Source organism: Diceros bicornis, chromosome 4 (assembly GCF_020826845.1).
Source record: "Diceros bicornis minor isolate mBicDic1 chromosome 4, mDicBic1.mat.cur, whole genome shotgun sequence".
Lineage (NCBI taxonomy): Eukaryota > Metazoa > Chordata > Mammalia > Perissodactyla > Rhinocerotidae > Diceros > Diceros bicornis.
Window position 1 is genome coordinate 59,721,669 of NC_080743.1, and position 17,158 is coordinate 59,738,826.

Consider the following 17,158-nt stretch of genomic DNA (forward strand, 5'->3'; position numbering starts at 1 on the left):
TGAGTTAATTCACAACAGGAGGAAGGAGAGGAGGAAATCCCCTCTGTACCCCCATCCCTGCACCCCCTCTCCATCCAGGAAGAATGGGACTCCTGAGCTTAAGTGCTCAGAGATCACTTACAACAGTCCCACCCCACTATATACAAGAATCTCCTGGGACCCCCGGGGACTCCCATTCCCCATCCTCTCCTGGCCCGGCCAGCGGAACCAGGAGGGTGGGAGGCTGGTGGCAGCCCCAAGGGAGCAGCAGGGAAGCAGCAAAGGGGATACAAGGCCTGTACAATACATGATTCTCGGAACAGGCCCTGCTACACCCCAGTCCTGCTTGGGCCTGGACTGACCCCTCTCTGAAGACTTGGCTTCTCTCCCCAACCACATTGAATGGGACAGAGACTTCATGATTTGCTCGCTAATAAGGGTTCGGGTCATGTCTAGAGAGGGGTGCAGAGGGTGGGGCACTGCAGGGGAGGAGGAGCAGTCCTTCCCTCCAGCAGCCTCTCCTCTGCCTCAGGCCCTTTCCTGCTCCTTGAAACAGCAAACACACTACCTTGGCTCTCCCCTCCCAGTGCCAGAAAACTCAGCCCAAGAACTGCTCCCTAAATGTAATGCCCAAAGATGATAAAGGTGGAGGTTTGACCCTTTATGTACCCCAGTATTAGTCCCCTCCTCAAATTTTCTCTGAGAATGGGGATACATTCCATCAAGAATTTGAGGTGTTTCTTTGGGGGAGTGGGAGAGAGGGCCTCCAGATGCCAGAAGAGGAATCAGGGGGAACCATCAAAATGTTCTTCCCCCTACTTCTCCCCAGGGGGATGGTGTCCCCAAAGCTGGGCTGGAAGGGGCAGGAAGGAGCAGGAAGAAGGGAAGAAAGAGAAAGAGCAAGACAGGGCTGGGGGTGACACTACCAAGGGGAAGCAAAGAAAAGAGCTGGGGAAAGAGCAAAGGAGAAAGGAGAACCCAAAGGAGGAAAGGGGGGGAGGAAGCAAAGGGAAAGCTGGAGGGGCAGAGAGGAGCACCCCGTCCAGGTTCCCCTAGCCCAGCTTTGCAGGGACAGATGAGTTCTGAGCCGTTTACTGATTGACACGCTTCTCCCCTTCCCCCAAGAAAATCTATGCAGACTTCCCAAAGGGCCCCAACCCCCTTATACCGTTAGAAACCCAGGAACAGATTCCCAAACAGGATATGGAGGTGGAGGGTCGAAAGGGACATATTAGGAGGTTGGAGGTCAGGACCAGAGGACTTGCAGATTGGAAAGAGTGCCTCTAGATACAGATGGTAATTCCCCCTCTCCCTTTCCTCATCTCCTTCACAGAGGAAGGGGTAGTGGACAGAGGGGTCAGGATGCCTTAGCGGCCTCCTCTGGCAAAACAAAAGTTTCTCTTAGCTGCTTCCAGATTGAAGGGTGTGTTGAGGTATCAGAGTTGTAACTCTAGTAAAATTTCTGGTCTGGTCCCCTCCCAACCTTTCCAGGACAGGGTGACCAGAGGCTCTGACAGTAGCCTACCCTCCAGCCACCATCGCCTCCCCTCTCCCTCCCCAACGAGCGAGTATCTCTAAGCACCTTGCCCCTCAAATCACTGATTTCCAAAAGGCCCCAGTGGAAAACAGCTCCAGGGCGGGCCCCTGGGGAGTGGCCCCAGGAGGCATGGGGCAGGGGACTTAGGAGAATATTCGGATGGCTTGCGTGGCTGTGATGTGGCAGACGGGACACTCCGGGTCCGTCCTCTCGCAGATGCGTACTGCACACTCCATGCAGAACAGGTTGTGTCCGCAGGGCACGAGGGCGGCAGTCACCTCACTCTCGAAGCACACCATGCAATCCCGCCCGCCGCCGGGGCTCCGCAGGCCACCCCCGCCAAGTTTAGAGAAACCCTGGAGGGGCTCTCCCGGCGGGCGTCTCGGGAGTCCTGCCAGCTCGGGGCCTGCGGAGGCGGCAGGAGAGCGGTGCGCTCCCGGCGGACCGGCGCGGGCCTTGGCGGAAGAGGAGGAGGAGGAGGAGGCGGAGGAGAAGAGCACCGAGGTGGGCGTGGCGTTCTCCTGGCCCGCCCAGAGCGGGGGGCTAGTCTCAGCCACACTGTAGTACACGTCCTGCTTGCCCACGCCATAGCCCGGAAACAGGTAGCCGCCGTAGCCAAAGTCCCCACCCTGCTCGCCCAGGCGCGGGGCCTCAAACCCAGAGTCCACTCCGCACTCGCCGATGCAGCCCAGGCTGTTCTGCCGGAAGGTGGAGAGGGGCTTGCAGCCCGGCGGATGCACCCGCCAGGCCTCCGAGTAGCGGCTATCGAGCGCGGCATCTGGGCTCCCCGCCAGGAAGTCGTTTTCATTGTTGTATTCGAGGATCTTGCCTGTGCGCACCGCGATGTGCGTCTCGATTTCCTCGCGCGCACGCTCCACGTTGCCCGGGGCACCCGTGATCTCGAACACCGGGTCGCGGTCGCGGCTTGGCGTGATAATGTACGTGTTGGTCTGCTGCTGGATGCGCTTGATGGTTGCCCCCTTGGGGCCCACCACCAGCCCCACTACGCGGTAGGGCACTCGCACACGAATGGTCACCTGGCCGGGCAGAGCAGGCGCCACGCCAAAGGCGGCGCCCGACTTGTTGCGGGAGGCGCGGATCATGGAGAAGTGCTCGGCTGCTGAGATGATTTCCCGTCGGGCTGTGGCTACGTCCTCCCGCCGCCCGGTCACCATGAACACTGGCTCTTCGCCTCGCACAGGCGTCTTGATGTAGGTGTTGGTCTTGGCCCTCAGAGCCTTAATCTTGCAGCCTGGGATAGGGTGGGGAGGGAGAGAGAAAAAGAAACTCACAAGGCAAGAAGGTTTGTGCTGAGACCAATAAGCTCCTGATCCTTACTCAGATACCCAGCCCCCAAGAACCCCTCAGTCTACCCTTTGAACCCCGCCGCCAATATACCCTGACTTGAACAATCCACTCATGTATCTCAGATATACCCAACGTCTCTATCAACCACAGATGTCAAAATGTACCAAAATTCCCTCGAATTCCACTCAGAGCCCTCCAAATTCATTTACTCCTTGAAGCCCAGAAATAATCACTGACCCTCCCAGACAAGCTGCTAACCTCAAATCAACTCACGAACTCCTCCCCAACCATGTGCTGTTCCTTCAATTTCTCTACTGATTCTTGGCTACTCACAAACTTCCAAATCACTTAATCACCCCTGCCAATCTGTCACTGACCATGATCTTCCCACAGAACCCCAAGGCACTCAGTGACTCCACAATCCACTCCTCACTTGACCTCCATTCACTACAAGTGTCCTCCAATCTACTCAGGGACCCCTGACCCCCATCTGCTCTGTGATCCACGCCCCCGTGCCTTCCGCCCATTAGTGTCTCTCAGTGGGTCCCAAATTCATAGCAAGTTTGCAGCAACTAGTGGAGGTGGGAGACTGGGAAGGGTCTGAGAATCAGAGTTTCAAGGGAGAAAGGAGGAGTATGAAGTTAAAGATAATGACTTGTGAGGGACAGCACCAGACCTTATGGACACTCCTGCCACCCTGTCCCCCTGGGGGCAGGAGAGCTGACATGGGCTGGGGCTGAGCAGGGCTGAGGGGGAAGGTATTCTGGACCTATACTCCTGCTTTGAAGTAGGAGTGGGTTAAAGCTGGGAGGTTGGGGAGAGAGGCAGGAAGAGAAAGAAGAAAGCCGAGACAAAGAGAAACAAAGAGAGAGAAGGGGAAAGAGAAGAGTGAGGGAGGCTGGGATGGCCATACCATCACTAAAGGTTGCAGACCTCAATGGCTGACTGGACAAGCCTCTCTCCTCTTTTCCCACATTCCCTCTCCCTGCCCCGAGCTTCACAGAGCCTCAGAGACTCACACGCTTTCTCAAAGCACACATGCCACATGTGTGTGTGTGTGTGCGCGCGCGCACACGGACCTAAGAGCTGTGAGGCACTGTGTGCCTTTACCTAAACAATACTTGTGGTGCAAGCCTAATACACACTTTCACACACCCCTTTCACACACACATACACAAACACACACGGATTCCCCGCGTTTCAACCTTTCACACTTCCCACTCTTCCATCCCCATCATCCCCAGCACACAAACAGCACATTCCTATACACGCCCACTACTTTTGCCCCCATTCACAACCAGACACGTTCACACCTCTCTCCAGGTACATACTCACCATTCCCCTTCTCACTCCCCCACCACACTACCTATCCCCCCCCAAAACCAACGCCAGTAGTCCTAGTTTTCTGACTCTGCCCCAACCCTCCAACCACAGGCCTGAGGTGAGCTCATTTTTTCCCTCTCCTTCCTCCACTCCAGATGGCTTCCTCTCCAACTCTACCAGATTTGCAGGTGGGAGGATAGAGTAGGTTGAGGGCAGCTCTCCTCACCTTCAAGAGACCTCAGGAAAGAGAATTTGCTCCCCCCTTTTTGTCTTCAGACCTCTTGGCAGTTGAGAAGTCCTACCTGTTGTCAAACCCACATCCCTGCTGCTTTACTGTCAGTAAATGATTGTTCCATTTGTGAGGCATGGAGGGTTGAGGAACAGTGAAGTCCTCTTGCCTACAACTTCTGCTCACATGGCATCTGATAGGCACCTGGGTTCTGGCACTAAGTTTTGGGTCCATAAATTTAAGTGAGAGCTAGGTGTCTTTGGGGGTTGGGGCTGGGGTGAGGAGGACAGCTCAGGCATAAGAGGAAGGAGAAAAGCTAGAGGCCCGGAGGTGCAGAACTGATGGTGGACCTCAGCCTGGGTTTCAAAACTCTGAAGAAGCATCTTTTGAAGGGAAGACTCACTGGGCTTCACCTTCCTGGAGGTCAAATAGAGGAGCACTGACACTGCAGCAGGAGGAGGGAGGTTAGACAAGAGGGAGTACTTCCATAGACTTAAGGAATGAGGGGGCGGTTTATCTTCTCTGAATAGGAGAAATCCCCCTACTTTTATGAGAGACAGGCCCATCTGATGCGGAGGCAGAAGAGGAAAGAATGACTCCATGAAATTCTGGGGCCTCCCAAGATCACCACCACATCCAAGAAAAGATATCAGTGTCCCCACCCAATTCCAGGGCTCTGGGTCCCTAGTTTCTGGCAACAAGAGGAAATCCAACTTTTTAAACCAGAAATCTCAAGAGATGGAGTGCCCCAGGGGGATGAGGGCTGTGCAGGGGAGTGGCATCTTCCCCTCCTCCATTCCGGATCTCCCTGCAAAATCCCCCCAACCCCCAGCACTCCGGGTAGATGAGGTGGGATGTGGAGTAAGGGGCCCCCTGGCTCGCCTCCCCTCTTCCCCTGCCAGCAGCCGGCCTCCTCCCTCACTCACAGCCGGAATGCAGCTCCTCTATTGTTCCCCACGGTGGGACAGCTCCTCCCCTGCTCCTCCCCCACCCAACACCTCCCCAGCCCAGCCCCCTTGCAATTGCCAAATCCCACCCCCCACACACTCCCCTTTGGGAAACCAGGAGAGGGAAGGGTCCCCAAGACCCCCTCTGCTCAGTCTGGACCCTCACCAACACTCCCACCCCCACTAGCCCAGAGATGCTGGAACGGAGGAGGGTGTGGTATCAGACATACTACACTGGATTAATTCTACACCCCCTCACCCAACAACACACCCAGACAGACACACACCCTCCACCAAACCTCCAGGGAAAGGTTTCTTACCCCCCAGCATGACCCCCCCCCACTCTGTCCTACTCTCTCAGGACCAGAGACCCCCTCTCCAGGCCTCTGGCCCCTGGCCGTGGCCAGCCCAGAACAAAAGCTTGAGAGGGAGGAGGAGAGGTCCACGCCAGGACGTGGCACTTCGTTGGAGGCACCCCTTCCAAAACCTCACAGACCGTTCAACTTTGGTGTGTGGGTGACCACAGGACTCCCTCCTCCCAGCAGCCCCCTCCCCACCTCTCCCCCTGGCTGGGACCCTCCCATGAGCCACACCCCCTTCCATTCCTACACTTAGCCCAACAAAGAGACAGATAATCTGGCTTCCCGGGCCAGGTCTCCCTCCAAGTCTGTAACTCCAGGTGGCTGAAGGTCCCAGGGGTGCCCCCTCCCCAACCCACTCTCAGATATCAGAGTAGGGGCTTCTGAGTAACTCTCTGCACATTCCACCAGTTTTTCCGGCTGGGAGTGGACACCCCCTCCGGACAGCCTCCCTGGATTGGGAGACCGATTCCCCCTCCCTTTTCCCTCTCTCTATGAGAGGATATTTCTTTGTCTAAGGGCAGAGCCCTGGGGGAGGAAAGATCTGGAGGACAGTCCCGACTGGGGGTAGCAGGGAACTTTGTGGCACTTGGAAATCAGGGTAGGGGGCGGGTCCCCCTTTGTGGGGAAGGGACCGAGCCAGAGGCAGGCAAGGAGAGAGGAAATGAACTTTCTGCGCTAGGATGGGGTGCCCCCCACTCCAGTCCCTCTCCGCGGTCCGGGCGCCCGCTTACCTTGCCTGCCCACGATCTCGGCCACGTGCTCGGAGGTGGGCACGGGTACACACTCGGTGGTGTTGCTGCTGCCCTTTAGGCGCAGCTCGGCCTCTTTGTAGAGAGCGCAGAGCTTGGCATCGCTGGTCCCTTTGGGGGCGGTGGGGGGCTGGGGCGTCTGCGCCGCGGGGGCCGCCGTCGGGGCGGCCGGGGGCGCCGCCGGCGGCGGCGGCGGGGCCGGCTGCGGGGGGGCGGCCTGCGGCGCGGGGGCGCCGCCCCCCCCACCTCCCCCGTCCTCGCCCGCCGTGGGGGCGGGGGGCTCCCCCAAACCCAGGAGGCAGAGTTGATCGAGAGCCAGCTGAAGGGCGCGCTCGTCTTCCAGCAGCCCTCGGTCCTTAGCGCTTCCCCCGAAACATCCTAGTTCTCCAAAGCCCCCATTTCTTTCCATTATTCCAGATACCACTAGACTAGGCATGGCGAAACAAAAGCTGGGGGAGAGAGAGAGAGGGAGAGAGAGAGAGGTGGTGGAAGGGAAAAGAGGAGAGAGGAGGGGAGGGGAGAGGAGAGGAGGGGGGTGTGTGGGGAGGGGGAACAAAGAACTGGGGAGGGGGGAAGAAAGCGAGATAGAAAGATAGACCCTCCCCCTAAGCCCCCCTCCCCAAACACCCTGTAACCCGACTCCCCTCGCCCCAGCCCCCAGGGTGGGGGTGGGGGGAAAGAGAAGCAAAACCCAGAAGGCAGATCTCCTCTCCTCTCCGGGGCTGACGGGGGGCGGGGGGCTGCGGGATCTCTGCCCCCACCCCTCCCGCCTCGGACCCGGGAGTCTCTAGACCCCGCCGTCCAGACGCCCCCGTTAGGCTCCCGTACCGAGCCCCAGTCCAGGAGCGGCGCTCAGTGGCCCCCAATAGAGCCCAGCCCCTTCCAGCGCTCAAACTCTTTTGTTTTAAATGAACTGGATGGAGCAGCATGGAACTGACGGGAGGGGGGCGCGCCGGGGGCGCCCGGGGCATGCCGGGAGTTGTAGTTTCCCGCTCTCGGGGGCGCAGGGACGAATTCCTTGACCCGAGGAGGATAGGGATCTGCCTTCGGTCTTTAACCACGGCTCGGAGGCAAAGCTGGGGGTGGGATGGAAGTCGAGGTCCCTAATTTTTCCAAGGCGCGGGCACGGGAGAGGAATCAGTGTACAGAAAAGGAACGGATTGAAAAAAGGCTAATGGAGCGCGCCCCTCTCCCAAGACGGGCTCTCTCCGGATCCCGGCCAGTCTTGGGTCCCTCTTTCTTATGATAATGAGGGGGGGCGAGAGGGGGGGGAGCAGTCCCGGCTGGGTCACTGCGGCTTTCTCTGTCTTTACCCTCTTCCCCCTCCCTGCTGCGCTCCCTCTCCGCTCTCCCCCTCCCGCTCTTCCAGAGTCGATCCCGGCTCGGGGCCGCGGGGAGAGGTTCTCCGCAAAGCAGACAAAGCCCGCAACCGCGATGCGGGGAGAACCCGGCTCTGCGCGCTGTGGGGACCAGAATGCGGTGCCAGGCTGGAGGGTGGGACCCCCTGGCAAAAGACGGGGTCCTCTCATCCTCAAGCGGCAAGCCATCCCCCCTCATCCCCTCCCGCCCCCCAGTCTCGGAGATCTGAGAGGCACCGACTGGGAGGTGAGTTAGTTCACGTCCTTCTGATCAGCGGAGGGGAGCTGGGAGGGCTGTGGAGTGATGAGGTGAGGAGGATGAGGGAGTGGAGGGAGAGGAGAGAAGTGGGGGGCAGAGAGCGAGGAGGCAGGGGAAGTCTTAAAGGCATGATGTGACTTAACAGTTTCGGGTGAGAGCCATAAGCTTTGAGTGCGACAGGAGGGAGGAGACACGGGATCGACTGAGGACCCAGACTTCCTTCAGGCCTGGGCCATGCATACAGCTTGGAGGTGATCTGTTCCTTAACCTCCATCATCATTCCACTTTGCCTCGCCCATGTCTCCCCCATTGGAAACCCATTAATTCAGCTTCTTTGACTCTGGAAATTGGTGAAAGTAAAAATAAGTTTTTAAGGCATGAAATGGACAGTTGGGTACTTTTAGGGGGAGTTTGGGGAAGTTGGAGTGTAATGCAATCTTTTCTTCTCCCCTTAGCCCATATCTTCAGCATTTATTTTTTGTCACCCTTTTTATGCCTGGGTCTTTCCCAAGAGGAGAAAGGATAGCACTGCAGCTTGAGGGCTTGAGATCAGACTTTAAGAAGAACTTCCCAAGAAGAGTTTTATACGAATGGGTGGGTGAGCTACAGTGGTAAGCTGTCCTTTTCTGGAGTGCCTTGGAAACCAAAAATCTGAGCTAGTTTGTGAGGTAAAGTCCTGCTTGGAGGCAGGGGAACAGATGAGATGACCTCATAGACCTGGCACTGTGAGGCCTTGAGGGCTGAACTGCGAAGCCCAGTTCCCTAAATTGATTCTTGGAAAGAAGAAATTTGCACACCAATGGGAGGGTGGGAGCCAAGGTGGAGGATCTCAGGAGGGGTTGGGGGTTGGCTCTTGCTCCTTTGCTAGGCAGAAGATCAGGGAAGGGGAGCCATGACTGAGGAACCCCAGAAGGCCCCAGAGTTGGGGAAGGGTCCCCTCTGGATCATGGATTTAACATAAGATTAACTACAAACCTTATTGTGGGATTGGGCGCTACCGCCACCAAGCAAGAGCAGGAGAGGAAGAATTGGAGAGACAAGGCCCTGTGGGAGTGGGCTGTCCCTACTCTCGTTCCCTTTCCTTCTGCCCCAGGAACCTGGATTGGGGGAACTGTGGTACTCGGGACTGTGGGGCTCTCGTTGGGGTAAGGTTCCTGCTCTGTGGACCAGGGAACTGGTTTTCACATTAATAGAAATAGCCAACAGTTGCACAGGACTGATTGTGTGCCAGGCATTTTTGTCTCCAGTTGGTCTGAGCCTTCCTGTCCCTCTAGACACCCACCCCTGAATTTGCCCTGCTTCCACTTTCCTCCCCACTAAGCTAATTAAAGCGGGAGGTTAATGACCAAAGAAGCCTTGGGGATTTGGCTGGGGAGGAAAACAAAGGACAGAAACAAGTGTGTGCGAGCGGGGAGGGGGACAGCTGCTGAGTGGGAAGGGGTAGACTGAGGGGTGGGGTGGGGAGGCTGCGGTCCCTGCTGGACCCCCCTCACTGATCCAGCAAGGACAAATCAGCCCCCTGGGTGCGTTCTTTTGCCACGTGTCCACCCTCGGTGTCCCGCTGCGACTCCAGACAGATATCCAAGGCAGGAGAGGCGAGCGGGACCTGGCACGTAGAGGGCAGGCTGTGTGTGAGCACTTAGGTCTGTGGCGTGGGCAGACACATGGGAGTGTGTGCCTGCAGATTGTGGGGGTATATCCACCACCGCCGGGACTACCAGAGCGCGAAGGTGGTGGAGGAGCCCGAGGGTGGGCACCTTGAGGAGCCGGGTTCTCAGGGGGGGTTTTGATGTGTCCTTGCCTCGCTCCCAGAGGCCAGTGGCCTCCTTTGTGGAGGTGACTTGTGTTGGCCAAGCTAGGTTTCTGTCCATGGGCCCTCCTCTTCCTCCCTCCCCCTGCCTGCTCAGTCTAGAATTAAGGCGTGAGGGCCAAACGCCTTACCTAAACAATTTTGCTTGGAAACAGACAGCTGTGCCCACTCCACCCCACCCCTCACTCTCTGCCTTATGACCACAAAGTTGTGTAGTGGCATATCTCTCCTCTTCAAGACCCTTGGAGGAGAAGACTGTGTCTCTCATCTTTGTCATTGTCCCCCACCCTGGCCTCCCAGTGCCCAGCACATGCCCCTGCCCAGAGCAGATGCTCAGTAAAGGTGTGTGGAGTGTAACTGCATGTTCGAAGCTTCAAGGTGTAAGAGGAAGGAGGAGGCCTCAGAGCCAAACATGCTGCTTCTTAGTTCTGCTCCTTGGGCAAGCATTTCCCAATGAGTCTCAGTTTCCTCATCTCTAAAATGGAAATAATAAGCCAAGTCCCTAGCGCGGTGCCTGGCTCCGCTTAGGTGTTCAGTCAGTGTTAGTTTTCCAGCTCCGGTTGTTCTCCCTTTGCAGTTGACTTTAGCTAGACTGTGGTCTTCATTAATTAATTTTCATTAATTCATTCAGCTAACCACCTCCTATTGAGTGCTTAGGATGTGCTAGGCGCTGGAGGAGATCCTGACCCACTGTGAGTCACTTGAAGTCAGTTCTAAATCTACACTTGCAGAAATAAGATCATCCAAAACAAACAGCAGATAATTCCAAAAATAATTCCTGTTGAGCACTGGAATGCAGGTGAACTCTCTCTCTCTCTCTCTCTTTCTCTCTCTCACTCTCTCTCAGACACGCGCGCGCACACACACACACCGGCCAGGCTCCTGGCCTCAGGCCTGAGGATCAGAGGACGCTGTGGAGTTTTTGAGTTGGTTGTATGTGCAGTGTGTGTCTATGTGCAAGAGTATCTGCATGTGTGTTCATGTGTGTATACACAGGCCTGGCTGCCAGGCAGGAAGGGTGACCCAGTCGAGAGTGGGGTGGCCCAGGGTTAGTGTGGAAGCTGGAGGACAGGAGTTGGGGGGTGACCCAGACAGTGCTTGTCTGTGTGTGGAGCTCTGTCCCCTCTCTCCTCCGAGCAAACCTGGGCACCTGTTATCACTGCCTATTCACCCAGAACCAAGGGATGGGGCACACACTTAACACCTGCCCCTCCTCTGCTCGGTTCTCAGAGCCCCTAGGGAGGGAGGGAGAGACAGGAGGCTGCACCAAGCCTGCCCTCCCAAGCTGGCTGGCCCTTATGAGGTTATCTCCTCCATCTCCTACTCCTCTCCAATGCCTTCTCCATCTGTCCTAGTCAGCCGAGCCTCCTCTCTCCCATGCTCTGTGAGATTTCCATTTTCTTTTCTTAATACCTCTCCCTTATGGGAAGTCCACCTTGCCACCTAAACATCATCCTTCCTGCTGAGAGGGCGGCCAGTTTTCTTTCTGTTGCTGGAATACACTCAACTCATTAATTTCAATCAATGAGAATGTATTGGGTAAAATTCTGTAGGACATACGAAGGAAATAGCAGACTTGATCTCTGCCTTCAGCAGAAACACAGAGACACAGAAACCGGCCTACATGGCCCAGAGAACATGGGCAAACAGGATTCAATGTGAGGGCAAAACAGTCTTCTGGACTGGGAGAGCTGCAGAGATTGGAGGAGAGAGGAGGTCACTATGGGTCCTTGTGGACTCGATCTCCAAGGGCTTTAAAGGCCTAGCCTGAGGTTTGGACCTGGACAGACAAACACCTCTGCTCCTCCCCTGGGACCACGCCAGCATTCCCCCTACCAGGTCCCCTGCACCGTCTGATTTCCCCAGGGAGCGCAGCTCAGAGGGGCTGGGGTGGAGCCAGGGCCCCCCAAGACAGCTGGCTGACAGGGCCCTTCTGGGACTCAGGGCCAGACCCAGGCGTCCGGGAGGCGGGTGATACCTGAGCTGTGACAGTTGGTCCCCAGATTCCTCACCCAGTGGCGCCAGCTCTAGTTTCGGGCTGGGGTGAGGGAGGGGACAGGCGCCTGGTGCCAGCCAGGGCTGGGTGCTCTCTTGGGGCAAGGAGGGGAGGCAGTAAACATGCCCTTGGTAGATTGTTGAGGAGGGATTTTTCCATTGCCCTCTCTGAGCCAGGTTCTGTGCTAGACGCTAACAGGGGATACTGAAGCACAAGATACAGTCTGGCACAGATGAATATAAAAGATAGACTCACAGTACAGAAGGTCATAGCTGGAATAGAAGTTGAGTGAATGAATGAATGAATGAATGCAAGAATGAATGGCTTCATTAATTATCTAATGGCCTTGTGAGGCCCAGAGGACCCAGGTCCCGTGACTCTCTTGTGCCTTCTGTTCCATCGTGCTTCCTTTTTTAGGAAAGGGAAGAGGAAGTCAGAGAGAGGGGTGGGAAGGGACTTGCCATTTCCAGAGTGACTGTTCATTGCCAGGTTCTCTTCTTGGCCTTTACAGACTTGATCTCATTTAATTCTCTTCACAACTCTGTGAGGCTGGAATTCTCATCTCTGCTTAACATCAGGGACCTAAAGCTCAGAAAGGTTAAGTACCTTGCTCAAGTCACACAGCTGTTAAGTGGACAGTCCAGTGTTCAAAGCCAGATCTGTCTGACTCCAGAGCCTGTGACCCCAGAGATAAACAGTGACACCCAGTGAATGCCTGGAGGACAAGGAGGGAGTGATCACTGAAGCTGGAGCAGTTTGGAGAGGCTTTCTGGATGAAGTGGATCTGAAGGAGTCCCTGAAGGATGAGTGAGGTTCATTCGAAGGGAGAGGATTGGAGGGATGACTGGAAGTTGGTGCCAGAGGAGCCCAGGGAGGCTTGCTGCTTGGGCAGCCACCAGCCTGGATCCTGAGGAGCAGGGGACAGATGGAGGAAAAGTGTCTTTGAACCTTGACCACAAGGTGGCACTCCAGGCCAGCTACTGGGATGGCTCCAGACCAGGCTGGGACACTAGGGCCCAGATGTTTCTTCCCTGCTCAGCTAGGGCTCCATGCCCAGCCCTGCCTCCTCAGGTATCATCTCAAGCTTCCACCTTGCCCTTTTCTGGCGGGGCATCCAATGCATGGGAGACAACGAGGCTACCAGTCTATTTCTGACTCAGGACAAGAACACAGGTGGCTCACACCTGGGCATCCCCATGGTCTGACCAGCTCCCCAGGTCATCCTGAGCCCCCTCCAGCTGCTTAAGACTGGCTTCATGTCCAGCTGCCCTCCTGAGTCCCTGGGAGGCACTGTTCAGGAGACAGGCTAAGGAAACATTTGAGTCCAACTGACCTGGGTCTGAAGGGGAATAATAAGAATACCTACCTAAAAAGGAGTTAAAATTTTTCATCCAATAAATATATATTGAACAATCGCTGTGTCAGGCACTGTCCTAGGCACTGAGGATACAGCACTGAACAAGACAGACAAAGTCCCTACTCTCACGAAGCCGATATTCTGTGGCGGAGGTGAGGCAGACAGTAAACAAGTAGATCACGTAATTTCTGGTAGTGGTAATGGCTATGATGGAAAATAAAGCAGGATATGGGGGTAAAAAGATGTGAGGTGGCGAAGTGAGAAAGGTCATGTTGTGAGAATTTAACCAGACGTATGTAAACCACGTATATAAAGCATGGTGCCTGGCCTTTTGTTAGCTGTTGTTACTGTTATTTTGTTCCCTTTGCTTCCGCCACTATCCATCCCCATGTTCCCCCTTCCTCTGTCCCACGTTCTCTGTGCCTTCTCCCAGCAGCCCCCATGGGGAAAACAGGTGCTGCCTTGGAACCAGGAGTCCTGAGTTTTTAGCCCTGGCTCTGCCCGCAGTAGTCCAAAGCTGCTCCTCCCCCAGCTTCCTCCGCTTCCGGTAAATGACATCACCATCCACTTGGTTGCTCAAGCCAGAAATCTGGAGCCATCTCTGATTTCTGCCTTTTCCCTAACTTCCTCCCATCTAGGTCCTCAACCAGTCCTCCAACTACACCTCAAAACCTTCCCCAAATGCACCAACTTCCCGCCTCCGATGCTACCCTCCTGTTCTGAGCCACCATCATCTCCTGCCTGCAGTAGCCTCTGACTGGTCTCCCTCCTCTGGTCTTGTCTCCCCTGCCCCTCCAACCCATTCTCCACATACTGGCCAGAGAGATCACTTTAAAAAAGCAAATCTGGTTGTAAAACTCTCCTTAAAACCCTGTGTTAGCTCCCCATGGCCAGTGGAATCAAGACCAAACTGCTTCGTGTGGTTCAGAGTGTCTCCACGTTCTGGCCCCTGCCCACCGGTCTAGCTGGTCCTGCCCTCCCTTCCATTCTCCACTCCAGCCACATGGGCCTCCCTCCGGGGCTTTGAGCACACAGTGTCCTGCTCATCACCCAGCTTTGGCCTGTGCTATCCCATCTGCTATTCGCTCACCCTTCATCTGGGTACTGCTGGTTCATCTTGCAGGACTCAACTTAGATATCACCTTCTCTGGGAAATCTCCCCTGGTCATTTTTGGGTGTCCCTTACCATTCATCACACTATAACTGTCTGTTTACGTTTCTGCTCCCCAGTACACTGGGAGCTCTGTGAGGACAGGGACTGGATCTAGTCTACTCCTAGTATTCCCAGCACCTGGCACAGTGCCTGGTACACAGTAGGTGCTCAATCAATGTTTGCTGTTTGGAAGCTGGGCATGCTCATCCATACTTCCCTCCTGAACAGCCTTCCCCCACGCCCACGCCCCCCGCGACTCCACCAAATATTCAACTTCTCCCTCTGCTTTTCTATCGTCCCTCCTACCCTCCACACCCAGCTCCCTCTCTCCCCTCCCCTCCTCACCCCACACCTGGACCCTCACAGCCCTCCCTCATCTGATCTCTGAGGGGGTGCTGTCTGCACAGATGGCATACACTGTCACTGGGTTCCTCTTCTCTCTTGAACCTAGTCTGAACTCATACCCAGCAGGAAATCAACAATAGTGCTAATTCCCTGATATGACTTCTGCCTGATGGCTCGGAAGGGATCTCTAATCATGTAAAGTCCCTCTCCTCAGTCACTGCTGGTAAACGAGTCTTGCAGGTAGTAGTTCCTCGAGAGTGCCGAGTATACATGGGTCGCCTGCTCCTGCCAGGCCCTCTCCAGCCCCTAGATCTTTGCAAGTGCTATTCTCCCTGCCTCAAACCCTCTCTCCTTCATTCATCTTGGCTATCTCCAACTCACCTTCCAGAGCTGAGCTTAGGAGTCATGTCTTCTGAGAGGCCCTCCTCACCACGCTGAAGGACTTTGGTGTTCCTCCTGAGTCTGCTGCGGCACCTGGTACTTACCCCTTTGTTAGTACTTGGCCTACAGTGCTGTCAAGGCCAGTTTACACGTCTGCATGCTACACCAGACTGAAAGCTCCCCCAGACGGGACGTGTCTCTCCAAAGCCTAGCATAGACCAGGCACTCAATAAAAATTTGTGGAGTGAATGATTAATTGAATAAATAAAAGGAAGAAAATTACCATGTGATACTGAACAAGTCACTCCCCATCTGTGGGCCTCAGTTTCCTCTTCTGTAAAGTGGGGGCAGGAGAGTGTGGAACAGCAATGTGCTTGTACATGTTTAATAACCGGGGGGAAAAAGCCCTGGTTTGTGGCAATTGCCAGTTTCCCTGGTGTAAATTCTCTCACCATGGCTGATTTCAGTGTGAACGATGGGCTCTCACCAGCAGGTGCAAGCCACCTCCATCTCACCACTGCGGGTAAGGTGGCTTGGGCCAGAGGACCTCCACGGCACTTTCTAGCTCCAACATCCTTCACAAGGCCCCTCTCTCAAGAGTCTGGGGGAGGTCAGGCTGCTCCCCACTCTTATTACCTCCCCGGCACCTCTGATTATCTCTTGTATCCAGTTCCAGGACTTGGATAGTTATACCCAGGCTCTCTGGTGCCCCTTATTGCCAGTATTCTAGAGGCACTTCCATGCCCTTCCGGGTGGGTGACTGTACATGTCTCTCCAGGCAGCCTCTGCAGACTACTCAAGGCCTGTTGGTTGGCTGGAGCCCTGACCTCAGGCCTGTGCAGAGGGACTTTCTACTCTGCTCTCCCTGTGTTTCTGTGCCCCACCTTCCCACACCAACCAGGGTTCCCTGAGAGCAGGGGCTGTGTCCAGTCTCAGTTTTTTCTTGCTTGACCTCTGACCTCTGACCCCGCTGGTCCCTGCCTCCTTCTCCAAACTCTTTATTCCCTCCCTGGCTTTTCTCCTACTCCCTGGGTGCTCCTTTTCAGTCTCAATTGTCCACCTCTCCTCCTCTGTCCATAGGCCAAAGGTTTCCATGTCTGCAGTTTTCTTCACCTGGAACACACTTTTTTCTCCCTTTCTGCTTGGCTATTCAAGCAGAAGCCCATAGTGTGGACATCCTCCAAACCTGGGCTACAGGTGGGCAGGTGCTGCGGCCTCCTAGCTGTGAGCCCTATGCAAATCACTTAACGTCTCCAAACCTGTTTTCCCCATCTATAAAGTGAAGATAAAAGCAGCAATTACCTCATGGGATTGTTGTGCGATTAGTGGCAAGAGGCATGTAAAGTTCTGACATAGCGTCTACTACACAGATAGTGCTTAATAAATGTGGGTTGTTATTATTTAGGACTCAGTCATCCATTCCTCAGGGAGGTCTACTCCAAAACCGCAGCCTGGGGTAGGTGCCCCGGGGTTCTGCCCCCTAGCATCCAGAGCTGCCCCTTTCAAGGCACTCCTAGCAGTTTAATTGCTTGTTCCATGAGGACAAGAGCCATTTTGGGGACACAGATGGTAAATATCTGTGATGAATGAATGAATGATGTGGGTGACTGTCTCCCCTGAGAGGACACATCACTGGTGCCTTCTGCCACTCAGGACTAGCCTGGGTACGCCCACGCGTAAGAAGGTGGGGCTGGTCCCCCCAGCCCAGCAGGTGGCGCCAGCGCCCGTCGGTCTTCGCCCGTGGCCACCTCCCTTGCCCTTGCTTGTCTCACACCATAGCGCTGAGGTGTCTGAGGGCAGGAGAGGTGGGGTCCTGAGTCCCAACTGGGCTCCCGGCCCCAGGCAGCAGGGGCTGATGCTCGCTTGCCTCTCACGGACAGATGAGAGGGGGTGCCCAGCCTTCCTTGGCAGGGAAGGGAGTGGGGGCCGCTGGGGAAAGGGGCCTAGCTGAGGGGCTAGGGGCACAGACATGGAATGGGGACAAGGCTGATGGTAACTTGGGGACATGAAACTAGAAGTGGTTCAATCAATGAGTCAAAAGCTGAGATCTAAGAACCAGACACAG

General features: G+C 55.5%; 2 protein-coding genes across 2 annotated transcripts in view; one reads left to right on the top strand and one right to left on the bottom strand.

Moving 5' to 3' along the window:
• Nucleotides 1-414: 414 nt before the first annotated feature.
• On the bottom strand, nt 415-7,320 carry MEX3A (mex-3 RNA binding family member A). Its single transcript, XM_058539424.1, has 2 exons — nt 6,417-7,320; nt 415-2,768 (listed from the first exon to the last, which is right to left on the bottom strand). The coding sequence occupies exons 1-2, from the start codon at nt 6,868-6,870 to the stop codon at nt 1,660-1,662; spliced, it is 1,563 nt and encodes a 520-aa protein (XP_058395407.1). The 5' UTR covers nt 6,871-7,320; the 3' UTR covers nt 415-1,659.
• A 493-nt stretch (nt 7,321-7,813) lies between these two features.
• LMNA (lamin A/C) overlaps nt 7,814-17,158 on the top strand; it is a 42,627-nt gene continuing 33,282 nt past the window's right edge. The window contains exon 1 of the mRNA XM_058539423.1: nt 7,814-8,039. The gene's annotated coding sequence lies outside the window, so the exon portion shown is untranslated. The remainder of the gene's footprint in view (nt 8,040-17,158) is intronic.